At 42.9% G+C, this 13,093-nt stretch overlaps 1 protein-coding gene across 1 annotated transcript in view; it reads left to right on the forward strand.

Annotated features, from left to right (window-relative positions):
* The first annotated feature begins 296 nt into the window (after positions 1 to 296).
* The window catches only part of PRKAG2 (protein kinase AMP-activated non-catalytic subunit gamma 2), a 391,725-nt gene continuing 378,928 nt past the window's right edge, over positions 297 to 13,093 (forward strand). The window contains exon 1 of the mRNA XM_056519619.1: positions 297 to 792. Within this exon, the coding sequence (XP_056375594.1) occupies positions 700 to 792 (93 nt within the window). The 5' untranslated portion in view covers positions 297 to 699. The remainder of the gene's footprint in view (positions 793 to 13,093) is intronic.

A 13,093-nucleotide genomic window follows, 5' to 3' on the forward strand; every position in this document is an offset into this window, starting at 1 on the left:
GATATATATTTATATATATATATATATATATATATATATATATATATATATGTTCAGTTCCTATCTGACGACCTATTATAGACTTGCAAGGTGATTCCAGTGCACGTGTTGCAGCAGCCGTAAGGGAACTATAGGGTTAAAGCAGAGCTGAATGTGCTCGGGTAGCGAGTGACGCAGCAGATGGAAGATGCTCATTACTGGAAGTGCATGGTAATAATACATTATGATCCCAGGCTATTGCGTTCCGCATGTACAGATATGAAACTTGCATTTACTTCCTGTGTTGTGGAGCTCATGGCTGAGCTGCGTGTTTTGGCTTCTGTCAGATGTAGGAAATGTATGGCACCACCCCTCAGAGAGAGGGACGGATTTACAGGGCTGTGCTGCTGATTTGTACACACTGGAAGTGACAGTCCTGAGCTGCTTAGTGCATGCTGATCCCCAGGGCTGCTTATTCCATAAAGTCGCCCAACTGGCCAGGGTGAGGTTCACTTACTCCACAGAGGGGTGTGAGCTGCTGCCAACATGTTTGCATTCCCCACTATGAAGGGCTATGGACTTCTTTGCTGGGTGAGCTCCAACTAGTCACCTGGAATCTCTCTCTCTGGCATTTGCTGGATCCTGGCAGTTCTCCACATCCTTGGTGATATCAGGAGCAGCGACAAGTTGTCGAAAAATTCTGTGGAGATAGATCAAAGAATGGGAAGCACAGCTATGGATACTAAGAAGAAGAAGGAGCTTTCCAAAAAGACCAGCAGCCAGAAGCGCAGGATGCTGAGGGTTCATATACCTGTAAGTACCCCCCCCCCCTCCCCTTCCCCATAGTTCCTGCACATCTGGCCCCCTCCTTATCCTCTGGGCTTCCTCCACAGATGTATTGTACAGCCTCCTATGTGTCCTAAAAATGTGGATCCCACAGGTCTGAAGCGTGACTCACTCTACTGTGTTTTCATTTCTGCGTTCAGAATATCTGTTGTATTGTCACATTGAATCATTGGGACAAAGCCCTCTGGGTCTGTTATGTCACACAATACGGTGTAAACAATACCTGGGATCCCATAATATTTTGTTACGGATAAAATGGCACTTAAAGCGTACCCGTCAGATCCAACAAAAACATATATTTTTTATATATATCACTCAGTACCTAATCCTGACCATGTACATCTAATTTTTATGTGTCTAGCATCTTTATTTATTTTTTTATCACACTTTTAATTTAGCTCACTAGTCTGAATTCCTCTCAAAGGGAGGGGGCGTGGCCTCACTGTGCAGGTCTCCGCCCCCTCCCTCAGTATGCTGTCTGCTCACATCTGCAATAGCATTAGCAAAACTACAACTCCCAGCTTGTCCTGACTGACAGTAGCGGGACACAAGATGACAGTGGGAGGATTTTTCCTCCAGCTCTGAGCCCTGCGCTCACAGCTGTCAATCAAGAAAGTGTGTCCATGACATAGGTGATGATGCATGGACACAGCAGCACTAGTATGTGTCCAAGCAGGCAGGGGGGGCAGTTGTTTGACTGGCTTTTTCACTATGAAATTCTGAAAATGTTCTAATGAAAGCAATTATAAAACCCATTAATTATACATGCTTTACAACATATCTAAAGTTTTTATATCTGACAGTGCCCATTTAAAGAAAGAGCGATTTGAGAGTAAGATGGGGAACCAAGGCCTTCCCTACCAGACTATAAGCAGAACATAGACTTTTTCGCCATGGTTGTGTCTGCTGTATGTCTCTACAGCAGTGGTCTCCAATCTGTGGACCTCCGATTGTTGCAAAACTACAACTCCCAGCATGCCCGGACAGCCAATGGCTGTCCGGGCACGCTGGGAGTTGTAGTTTTGCAACATCTGGAGGTCCGCAGGTTGGAGACGTTGGCTGTCCGGGCACGCTGGGAGTTGTAGTTTTGCAACATCTGGAGGTCCGCAGGTTGGAGACGTTGGCTGTCCGGGCATGCTGGGAGTTGTAGTTTTCCAACAATCGGAGGTCCCAAGATTGGAGACCACTGCTATACAGTTAAGTTTAAATCTGCGCTGTTTATTTGGCTGTAATTAGATTTCCAGCATTGGACTGGACAAAATGGTGTCAGTATAATATCATCTGCTAACCTGAAGGGGATTCCATTAGAATGCAGTACTTATAATTGATGAAATAATACATTACCAAAGCACTATTTATAAAAACCCGTCAGGCATTGTGTTCACACTGGAGTAATTTGCTGTCTAGGGGTATTTGTGATGGCAAGAAAACACATATATAAGACTGTCCGGCATCTGACATAGGTGAACTCAGCCTAGATCTCCACGCAACTGATGCCGCAACTGATGACCAGTTGTCATCAGTTGTATGGCATCCGGCGTCCATTGTTTCTGCACGGCTGCGTTCCCCTGTCTGGTGTGTCCAACCATCCGGCGTCAAAATTGAGACAATGGATGATTGTGAACTGTCCCATTCAAGTGAATGGGATCAGTTCTAGCATCAGTTTCCCTCCGGTGCAAGAACAGTCTTAAGCTGCATTTACACATTTCGTTTTCACATTACGGGTGCCGGATCCGGCTGGGGGAGGGGCAAACCAGGCTCTCCCGTACCCCAGCCGGTCCAGCGCTGAACTCCATTTACTGTAATAAGCCGACCGGAGTCAAAAGGTGACTCCGATCGGCTCATTTTTTACCCGTATGCGGTTTTGTGACCGAACCTAAAACCGTAGTATACCAAAACCGCATACGGGTCAAAAATTAGCCGATCGGAGTCAACGTTCGGCGCTGTGGTCCGGCTGGGGTACGGAAGAGCCCGGTTTGCCCCTCCCCCAGCCGGATCTGGCACCCGTAAGCCAGAAGTGTGAAGGCAGCCTAACAGAGGTATTCTTCCAGTTACTAGCTGGCGGGCCTCATTATGAGTTGCTTGGTACCCATTTATATATGGCTCTGCGTTGACACAGGTCAAGTAGACAAAGTTCCCCAAACCTAAAGACTGAAGAAACATCCTTTTCTAGAAGTATAAGGCTGATTTGTTGTTTGGAACCTGTGGCATTTCTCCTTGGATTTGGACAAGTGTAATACTGTAGCTTCTGTTGGTGCTTTTGTTGTTAGCAGTCACCGAGTATAGTTTTGATTTATACTGAAGCTCCTCCTTTAGAGTTCCTTCACGTAATGACATAATAGCATGGCCAGAAAAGTTTTAGCTACAAAAACATTCCTATAAATTTCTTATTGTACATTCAAGAAAACACAAACCATCCTAAACAGCGGCCTATTGTCTGATGATGGATCTGCAGGACAACCAGGAGGAATTTTAAATATCCCAGAAACATTCATGTTTTTATTGGAAAGTTTCCACAATCATTTGGGCGACATCATCATCCCCCATTTTCCCCATGAACATCATCTATCAGCTCAGTGGTAGAAAATATGTTTGATGACAATGATGATGTCATTTTATTGGATGAAAATAATTCTTAAGACAGAGCAAAGAGTGCAGGAGCTTTATTTAGGAAGAGCATATCAAGTAAATCACATGGCCACGAACAGTCCAGAACTAAATCTTTTTGAAAGTTTATGGTGGAAATCTAAAAAATTGATCCATGATAGTGATGTATACCTGCAAAGATGATATGTCACTGTTCTTTGTAAAAGTTGGACCTTTATTGATACCGCCAATAATCTAAATGCCACTAGACCTCAAAGATTATGCTGCGGTAAAATGTGGCCAGATTCCTATCCCTCCCTGTAGACGATATGGTATTAAATTACAGCCATTCAGATGGACAGCTTAAAGGGGTACTCTGGTGGAAAACATTTTTTTTTTAATGAACTGGTGCCAGAAAAGTAAACAGATTTGTGAATGACTTTTATTAAAAAAATCTTTACCCTTCCAGTACTTTTTAGCAGCTGCATGCTACAGAGGAAATTCTTTTCTTTTTGAATTTCTTTTTTTTCTTGTCCACAGTGCTCTCTGCTGACACCTCTGTCCGTGAGAGGAACTGTCCAGAGCAGGAGAGGTTTACAATGGGGATTTTCTCCTGCTCTGGACAGTTCCTGATATGGGCATCAGGTGTCAGCAGAGAGCACTGTGGATAAGACAAAAAAGAAATTAAAAAAGAAAAGAATTTCCTCTGTAGCATACAGCCGCTAAAAAGTACTGGAAGGATAAAGATTTTTGAACAGAAGTCATTTACAAATCTGTTTAACTTTCTGGCACCAGCTGATTTAAAAAAAAAAAAATTCCACCGGAGTACCTCTTTAAGTCTGGAGCCTGCCAAAGTTCTGGCCTATATAGTGGGCTCTGATGGAAGGACCCAGCCCAATGACATACACAAGTCCATTAAGGGTAGGGTCACACATGTCGCATTTTGCTGCGTATTTGCTGCTGTGTATTTTGCTACCCAATGAAATCAATGGGTAACAAAGTAACAAAACTAAAGAGGTTTTGCACACCTTATTCTTAGGCCTTGTCCGCACGAGCAAAAACTGTGTAGTTTCTGCATCATATCACTGATTTCAATTAGAAATGTTAAAAAAAAACATGGAAAAAAAGAAGTGACATGAAACTTTAAAGGGCCCCTGCACATGATTTACATAGTTTCATTTAGAGCGGGATTTTACTTGCAGCGGACTCCCAACGTTTTTAATGAAAATCTGCTGTTTTGTGCACATGGTGCAATGTTAAATTCACCTCTTAAGCGTTTTGGTTATCGACTGCAACTTGCTGCACCCCCTATTTGAGGCCACACCCCTAAAAAAAAGTTCTACATGGGGCAAACAAGGCAAAATTATTTAGAAAATGTGTCTGGCGACACTTTTTCAACATATCTGGCACGGTCTGCGGAAAAAAAGTCCCCCCTCTGTTTCTTGTTTTAGAGGTTGCTAGGGATCCCATTAGGCGCCCCGTGATCACTCACTCGTCCCTTGCATAGGGTATAACTTGTATTTGTGAGAAAATCTCTTTAATGTAAATAATGCTCAATATACATAAAAAGTTCTCTGGGGGAGATTTATCAAAACCTGTGTAGAGAAAGAGTGGGGTCCATAGCAGCCAATCAGATCGCTTCTTTCAGTTTCAGGGGCCTTTTAAAAAAATGAAAGAAGCAATCTGATTGGTTGCTATTGGCAACTGCACCACTTCTCCTGTACACAGGCTTTGATAAATCTCCCCCATCCTTTTAATATACTTTGTAGGGCAGATTGCCTAACAGAAAACCATATTTGCTGCCGATAGCAACCAATCAGAGCAAAGCTTTCATTTTACCAGAGCAGTTTAAGAAATGGAGGTGCTGACTGGTTGCTATGGATAACAAAGGCTATCTTTGTGGCCCATAACAACCAATCACAAAGCAGCTTTAGTTTTTCAAAACCAGAATATGAAATGAAAGCTGAACTCTGGTTGCTATGGGCAACAAATATGGTTTTCTTTTAGACAGTTACCTAAACCTCCACCAAAGTATTAGAAGGTTCTGAAACTGTTCATCATACAGTGATAAGACATTATTTACATATATAAGGATAACCACCTCGAAGCTTATTCAACTTCAACTTTTAGCATATTTTTTGTTTCATTTTTAACCATTAAAGGGATACTCCCGTGGAAAACTTTTTTTTTTTTTTTTTTAAATCAACTGGTGCCAGAAAGTTAAACAGATTTGTAAATGACTTCTATTAAAAAATCTTAATCCTTCCAATACATTTTATGGGCTGTATACGACAGAGGAAATGCTTTTCTTTTTGGATTTCTCTCATGTCATGACCACAGTGCTCTCTGCTGACCTCTGCTGTCCATTTTAGGAACTGTCCAGAGCAGCATATGTTTGCTATGGGGATTTTCTCCTGCTCTGGACAGTTCCAAAAATGAACAGCAGAGGTCAGCAGAGAGCACTGTGGTCGTGACATCAGAGAAATCCAAAAAGAAAAGCATTTCTTCTGTAGTATATAGCCCCTAAAAAGTACTGGAAGGATTAGGATTTTTTTAATAGAAGTCATTTACAAATCTGTTTAACTTTCTGGCACCAGTTGATTTAAAAAATCCATGGGAGTACCCCTTTAAGATCCCTACTTACTGTCAGAGGCTGAAAACTTGGTCAGCCAACGGCTGTCCGGGCATGCTGGGAGTTGAAGTTTTGCAACATCTGGAGGGCCACAGTTTGAGACCACTGATGTAATCAGGAGGGTTCCTAGTGAGATTACCTCCAGTGACCGTAACCTAAGGCCTCGTTCACACAGTAGAAATTTCCGGATGGAGTCCTGCGGGAAAGTTGTGCTTGGAAATTCTGTTCCAGCAGAGTCCCATTGGAGGGAGATTTATCAAAATCAGTGCAGAGGAAAAGTTGCCAAGTTGCCCATAGCAACCAATCAGATCGCTTCTTTCATTTTTCAGAGGCCTTGTTAAAAATGAAAGGGGCAATCTAATTGGTTGCTATGGGCAACTGGGCAACTTTTCCTCTGGACAGGTTTTGATAAATCTCCCCCTTTGTGTTTAATGGGATTCTGCTGCACTGTGCAAACAGCGGAATTTTTGCAGTGAAAACATCTGCTGCAGAAATTCAGATTCTGGCCTGTCAAAATGTCAATTCTTTCTGCAGAATACGCTCGGAAATGCATTACTGCTTAGGGTATGTTCACACCGAGGGTTCGGAGAGGAATTTCCACGAGTAATTCTGCTCGCTTATTCCTCTCTAAATCATTCAGCAGTGAAAAACCACATAGCATGTAATGAAAATTCTGCTCCTCAGTTCACACTGAGGAATTTTCGCTATCGGAACTCCGTCACTGAATTCCGTTCCGCATGAAGAATTAACATGTTCTTTCTTCATGCGGAATTCGCGTGGTAACTCCATAGAAGTCAATGTAATTATTTTTTTCAGGCCGCCACACTTCCGCGCAGAATTCACGTGGAATTCGTGTGGAAATTGCGCGGAATTCATGTGGAAATTGCGCGGAATTCCTGCAAAAGAAAATTTACAATGTCTCCTATGCTGCGCTGAACTCCAACTTGATTTCTGTGAGGAATCTTCGCGCTATTCCGTGCAGATTCCACGTAAATACCTACGCAGATTCCGCGCGGAAAAAAACTGTCATTTCTGAGCGGATTTGTTCAGCACAAATTCCACTGAGATATTTGTCAGTGTGAACGTACCCTAATAGAGATGGCACATTTCCGAGCACTCCTGTATGCAAAATGTCGTCTGGAAATTTTCCAAGTAGACATTCTGCAAAAATATCCACTGTGTGAACATACCCAAAGTGTTCGTGGTATTTGCCATGGGGGGATCCACAGCAAAAATCTAATGCAAATCCACAACACAATAGGCATTCTATGGATTTGGACATCCTTAGCAGGTCCTCTTATCTGCACCAGAAAAATCTGTAATATGTGAATGAGGATTTAGAAACTCCATCCACACATATTTTATTGTACTATGTCGCAGATTTTCACCACTTAAAATTCATATTGAAACTGCTACGTCTGAACGGGGCCTAGATATGCTGCAAATGTATCCGGAAAGGCAGGACAGTATAACTCTATCTAATGGTAATTGTATTGAGAGGTTGCATGCTTTCTTCATTGAGTTGGACAATTTGGCTGTGAATGAGATATTACAATTGTAACTGTGATGAGTCAATCATATTATGTAACATTATGGGCAGTTTAAAATAATTTAACAAAATGACATTGATTAAAGCAGCCAGTGACTTATCCCTTATATTCAGCATTTCAAGTCCAGCACAACGTGGTATTGAAAGCTCATTTACTGTATGAGGAACTAATCCATCGGACTGGCCAAGTAAAACTTTGACAAACATCCAACTTCCCTTTTGTCTGCAACTACAGAAACATCAGCTCTTTAAATTGCCAAAGAATTTGCAACAAGTTTTAATTGTCTAATTAATAAGAATATAGAATACATCTGGGTGTATAGGTCATATAGGTGATATCTGTGTATTTTTGTAAAGATTATTTAGCATAATATGCATATACATATGTATATCATTTAATTTATATAGTACGAAATCACAGTCACCTATTCTTAGATTTTATATCACCGTCACCTATTCTTATATTTTAAAAGGGCACTGTCAGATATGTTTTACATCTTGGCAAAACATTAACCTTTCTAATGTACTTCATAAGAAAATGTTATTTCCTTTTCATAGAAATTATGGCTTATAAAATCATGGCTTTGTCCAAGCTGTAGCACAGGCATGGCCAATGTCCAGCAAGTGACGGTGGGCTAGCACTCCTCTGTGCTCTCTTCTGTTTGATAGGACTCCTCTGTGCTATCTCCTGTCTGATAGTACTCCTCTGTGCTCTCCCCTGTATGATAGCACTTCTCTGTACTCTCTCCTGTATGATAGCACTCCTCTGTGCTCTCTCCCGTCTGATAGTACTCCTCTGTGCTCTCCCCTGTATGATAGCACTTCTCTGTGCACTCTCCTGTATGATAGTACTCCTCTGTGCTCTCTCCCGTCTGATAGGACTCCTCTGTGCTCTCTCCTGTCTGATAGTACTCCTCTGTGCTCTCTCCTGTCTGATAGGACTCCTCTGTGCTCTCTCCTGTCTGATAGGACTCCTCTGTGCTCTCTCCTGTCTGATAGTACTCCTCTGTGCTCTCTCCCGTCTGATAGTACTCCTCTGTGCTCTCCCCTGTATGATAGCACTTCTCTGTGCACTCTCCTGTATGATAGTACTCCTCTGTGCTCTCTCCCGTCTGATAGGACTCCTCTGTGCTCTCTCCTGTCTGATAGTACTCCTCTGTGCTCTCTCCTGTCTGATAGGACTCCTCTGTGCTCTCTCCTGTCTGATAGGACTCCTCTGTGCTCTCTCCTGTCTGATAGTACTCCTCTGTGCTCTCTCCCGTCTGATAGTACTCCTCTGTGCTCTCCCATGTATGATAGCACTCCTCTGTGCTCTCTCTCCCATCTGATAGTACTCCCCTGTGCTCTCTCCTGTAGGATATCACTCCTCTGTGCTCTCTCCCGTCTGATACGACTTCTCTGTGCTCTCTCCTGTCTGATAGGTCTCCTCTGTGCTCTCTCCTGTCTGATAGGACTCCTCTGTGCTCTCTCCTGTCTGATAGCACTCCGCTGTGCTCTGTCCTGTCTGAAAATACTCCCCTGTGTTCTCTCCTGTCTGATAGTACTCCTCTGTGCTCTCTCCTGTCTGACAGGACTCCTCTTTGCTCTCTCCTGTCTGATAGTACTCCTCTGTGCTCTCTCCTGTCTGACAGGACTCCTCTGTGCTCTCTCCTGTCTGATAGTACTCCTCTGTGCTCTCTCCTGTCTGACAGGACTCCTCTGTGCTCTCTCCTGTGTGATAGGACTCCTCTGTGCTCTCTCTTGTCTGATATTACTCCTCTGTGCTCTCTCCTGTCTGATAGGACTCCTCTGTGCTCTCTCCTGTCTGATAGCACTCCTCTGTGCTCTCTCCTGTCTGATAGCACTCCGCTGTGCTCTGTCCTGTCTGACAATACTCCTCTGTGTTCTCTCCTCTCTGACAGTACTCCTCTGTGCTCTCTCCTGTCTGACAGGACTCCTCTGTGCTCTCTCCTGTCTGATAGTACTCCTCTGTGCTCTCTCCTGTCTGACAGGACTCCTCTGTGCTCTCTCCTGTGTGATAGGACTCCTCTGTGCTCTCTCTCGTCTGATATTACTCCTCTGTGCTCTCTCCTGTCTGATAGGACTCCTCTGTGCTCTCTCCTGTCTGATAGCACTCCTCTGTGCTCTCTCCTGTCTGATAGTACTCCTCTGTGCTCTCTCCTGTCTGATAGTACTCCTCTGTGCTCTCTCCTGTCTGATAGTACTCCTCTGTGCTCTCTCCTATCTGATAGTACTCCTCTGTGCTCACAGAGGAGTGCTTGCCCATCCTCACTTACTGGACTTTGTCCATGCCTGTGCTTTAGCTTGGACAAAGCCATGATTTTATTAGCCATGATTTCTATAAGGCTTCTTTCACACTGCCGTTGCGCCCCGTCAAGAACGGCCGTCAAACTCTCTTTTTATTTAGTTTGACGGCCTTTATTTTGACAGGGCGCAACAGTCAACAGTGGGTCCCGATGGACCCCATTAAAGTCAATGGGGTCCTTCGGGCACCGTTTTTTTTTCAGTTGGAGTAGCAGGAGAAAAAGATGGCACAGTATTTTTTCTCCCGCTATTCCCCCTGGTGGCCCTGACAGCCATCACACTACCATGTGACAACGGTAGTGTGAAAGAGGCCTAAAAAGGAAATAAAATTTGATTAAGTATTTTATATATTATAAAGTTTTCGTATCTGACAGTGCCCATTTAAGGCCTCCATCAGATCAAGTTTGATATCTCCACTCTTGGTATACTTCAGTATATTGTCAAAGGCATACCCATAGGTTTTAACAGATCATAAGTAGTTATTTGATCTTCTGTATGCTAAGATAGAAAAGTGTGGTATACTATGCTATTATGTCGTGCAAAAAAACATACACTGTATTGGCATATAGCAGACCAAACATAGGGGCGTATGTATCAATAATGGTGTTGCAATGTGTGATTTTATGTATGTTTTTTTTGCGTCAAATGGAGCGTAATTGTTGCACGGAAGTTTGTAATTTTGCCACAAATGCAGCCCTACAAAAGGCGCAGACTCCTGCCCCAGAACTCCAGGCAGAACTTCCTGACTGTGAGGCAGTTAAATCTGACCTTGGGACTTTGGCTGGTTTGTAAAGGTAAAGCTCGCACAGCCAGGGCCTTTTTTGCTGTTTTTAATTTGTGCTTTAGGGGGATATTCATCCAGACTTTGGCTTTGGAAAAGTGTTGCATTTTCCCCTAGCAACCTATCAGGTTGCTTCTTTTATTGTTCAGGGTCCCTTTTCCACTTTTTGGTTGGGCACTGTATAAATGTTCTACATTCTATTTTTGTAGCTATTTTCTGTCATTTTATTGTTGGTGAGGATTTGGGCCTTAATAAAGATATTTGCACCAAAATTTGTGCCAAACCAAAAAGTCGCAATTAACAAATTCCAAACCAATGCATGATTGTAACTGAAATCACGACTACCACTTCAGTGGTAATGTTCTAAACCATTTGGTGCAACTGTATGTCGCAAAAAGTAACTATACTATACATACCCCTCATAGTCTTTAGCAGGTCTGTTCAAATCCATTGGCTGTGTTGTGTCGGTTATGTAAATGGGCCATGATAGAACATCTGATAGATTCTGCTTGTGTAAAGTCAAATACAATCCAACAGAAAAGAACAAGCTAAAACATAACCTTTATTTATACTTTTAAAATATTCTCTTCTAGGAAAGACAAACAAATATCAGGAGAAGTGGACTTTTGAACAGTTGTGTCACATTACAAGAAATGAAGTCTGGCCCCAAAGAATATCCAAACTAGGCTAGGGGTGATATTTGACACTTGACCTAAGAGACCTCATTCTGTCCCTCATTCTGTATTCCTTATCCAACTACGCTCTACGCCTAGGTAGAGTTATCATCCCAGAAGGTCACCTAAGGCCTTCCACGAGTACCTATCTGATAGCTCATAGAAATGAGCGAATTTTTTAAAAAGTCAATTCGGGCGATTTGCCAAATTTCCCTCTAAAATTTGGTTCGGTACGAATTTATTTGCGGCGAATCTGTATTAAAAACGGCTATTTCTGGCCTAAAGAGAGCCTCAATAGGGGTGTAGAACACTTTCCTTTCTGTAACATGCATAGGGTGTGTGCTGGGTTATGAAATAATACTGTTATTCACTATGACATGCAGTTTAGAGGCATCGCCATTAGAATCACTGGTGCAGAGCAGCACAATGACCTGGAGGTGACATCAGTATGAGGAGACCATATAGTGGCTGAATGACACAGCGTGGAGGTGGCGGAAGCATGAGGAGACCATATAGTGGCTGAATGACCCAGCGTGGAGGTGGCAAAAGCCTGACGAGACCATAGGGCCTCACTATTGAAAAGATTAAAGATGTTTTTTTTACATTTAAATTGAAGATTTCAAATAGATGAACCTAAATAGTTTTATTTAATGTGCCAGCAGCATAAGGAGACCACATGGCGGTACAGAGACACAGCCTGGAGGTGACGGAAGCATGAGGAGACCATATAGTGGCTGAATGACACAGTCTGTTGTTGGCGGCAGCATGAGGAGACCATATAGTGGCTGAATGACACAGCCTGGAGTTGGCGGCAGCATGAGGGGACCATATAGTGGCTGAATGACAAAGCTTGGTGGTATCAGCAGTATCAGGAGTCGTGAAAGTGAGCTGGTGACATAGTGATGCGGTCGGTGGCCATACGAGTACCCGGTGATGAAGGTGGGTGAAAAAAGGAGAACTTGGCATCAAATGTTTGGCATCAGGTGGGTGGCAGGATAAGAATAGTAGCTGAGGCAGGTAGACAGAAGAAAACGGTCTCTTTTGTAAAAGTGTTAGTTTGCACAAGTATGTATTGAGGATATGCATTACGTAAAACGTAACTTTTAATAATATTCTTAGGATAAAATATATGTACCCGATATTTTTTTTTAATCAAACAAAAGGAAATGTGTGCAAAAAACACCATGTGCCACCTAGACCACCAAGTATTGATGTGATTCAAAGACCTCTAAAAGGTGGAAGGGAACAACGTATGGTTCATTGTAACCGGTGGGGGTAAAAACTTCCCCTGTAAGGCCCTACTCTCGCATTATTAATTCCCTTCTTGGCAAGTGTTACTCTCCCTAAAAAGGGCAGCCCACACAGGAAACTCTCCCTATTTCCACCTAAAATCCTGTGAAATGGCAGTGTTTGTAGGTGGAAATTGGGAGAGGTTCCTGTGTGGGGCTGCTCTTTTTAGGGCGGGTAACACTTGCCAAAAAGGGAATTAATAATGTGAGAGTATTGCCTTACAGGGGAAGTTTTTACCCCCACCAGTTACAATGGACCATACGTTATTCCCTTCCACCTTTTAGAGGTCTTTGCATCACATCAATACTTGGTGGTGTAGGTGGCACATGGTGTTTTTTGCACACCTTTCCTTTTGTTTGATTTCCCCAAAAATGTTGGCTACATATATTTTATCCTAAGAAAAGTTAGGTTTTAGCTAGTTCATATCCTCAATACTTACTTGTGGTCTGATG

This window comes from Hyla sarda, chromosome 5 (genome assembly GCF_029499605.1).
Source record: "Hyla sarda isolate aHylSar1 chromosome 5, aHylSar1.hap1, whole genome shotgun sequence".
NCBI classification, from domain to species: Eukaryota; Metazoa; Chordata; class Amphibia; order Anura; family Hylidae; genus Hyla; species Hyla sarda.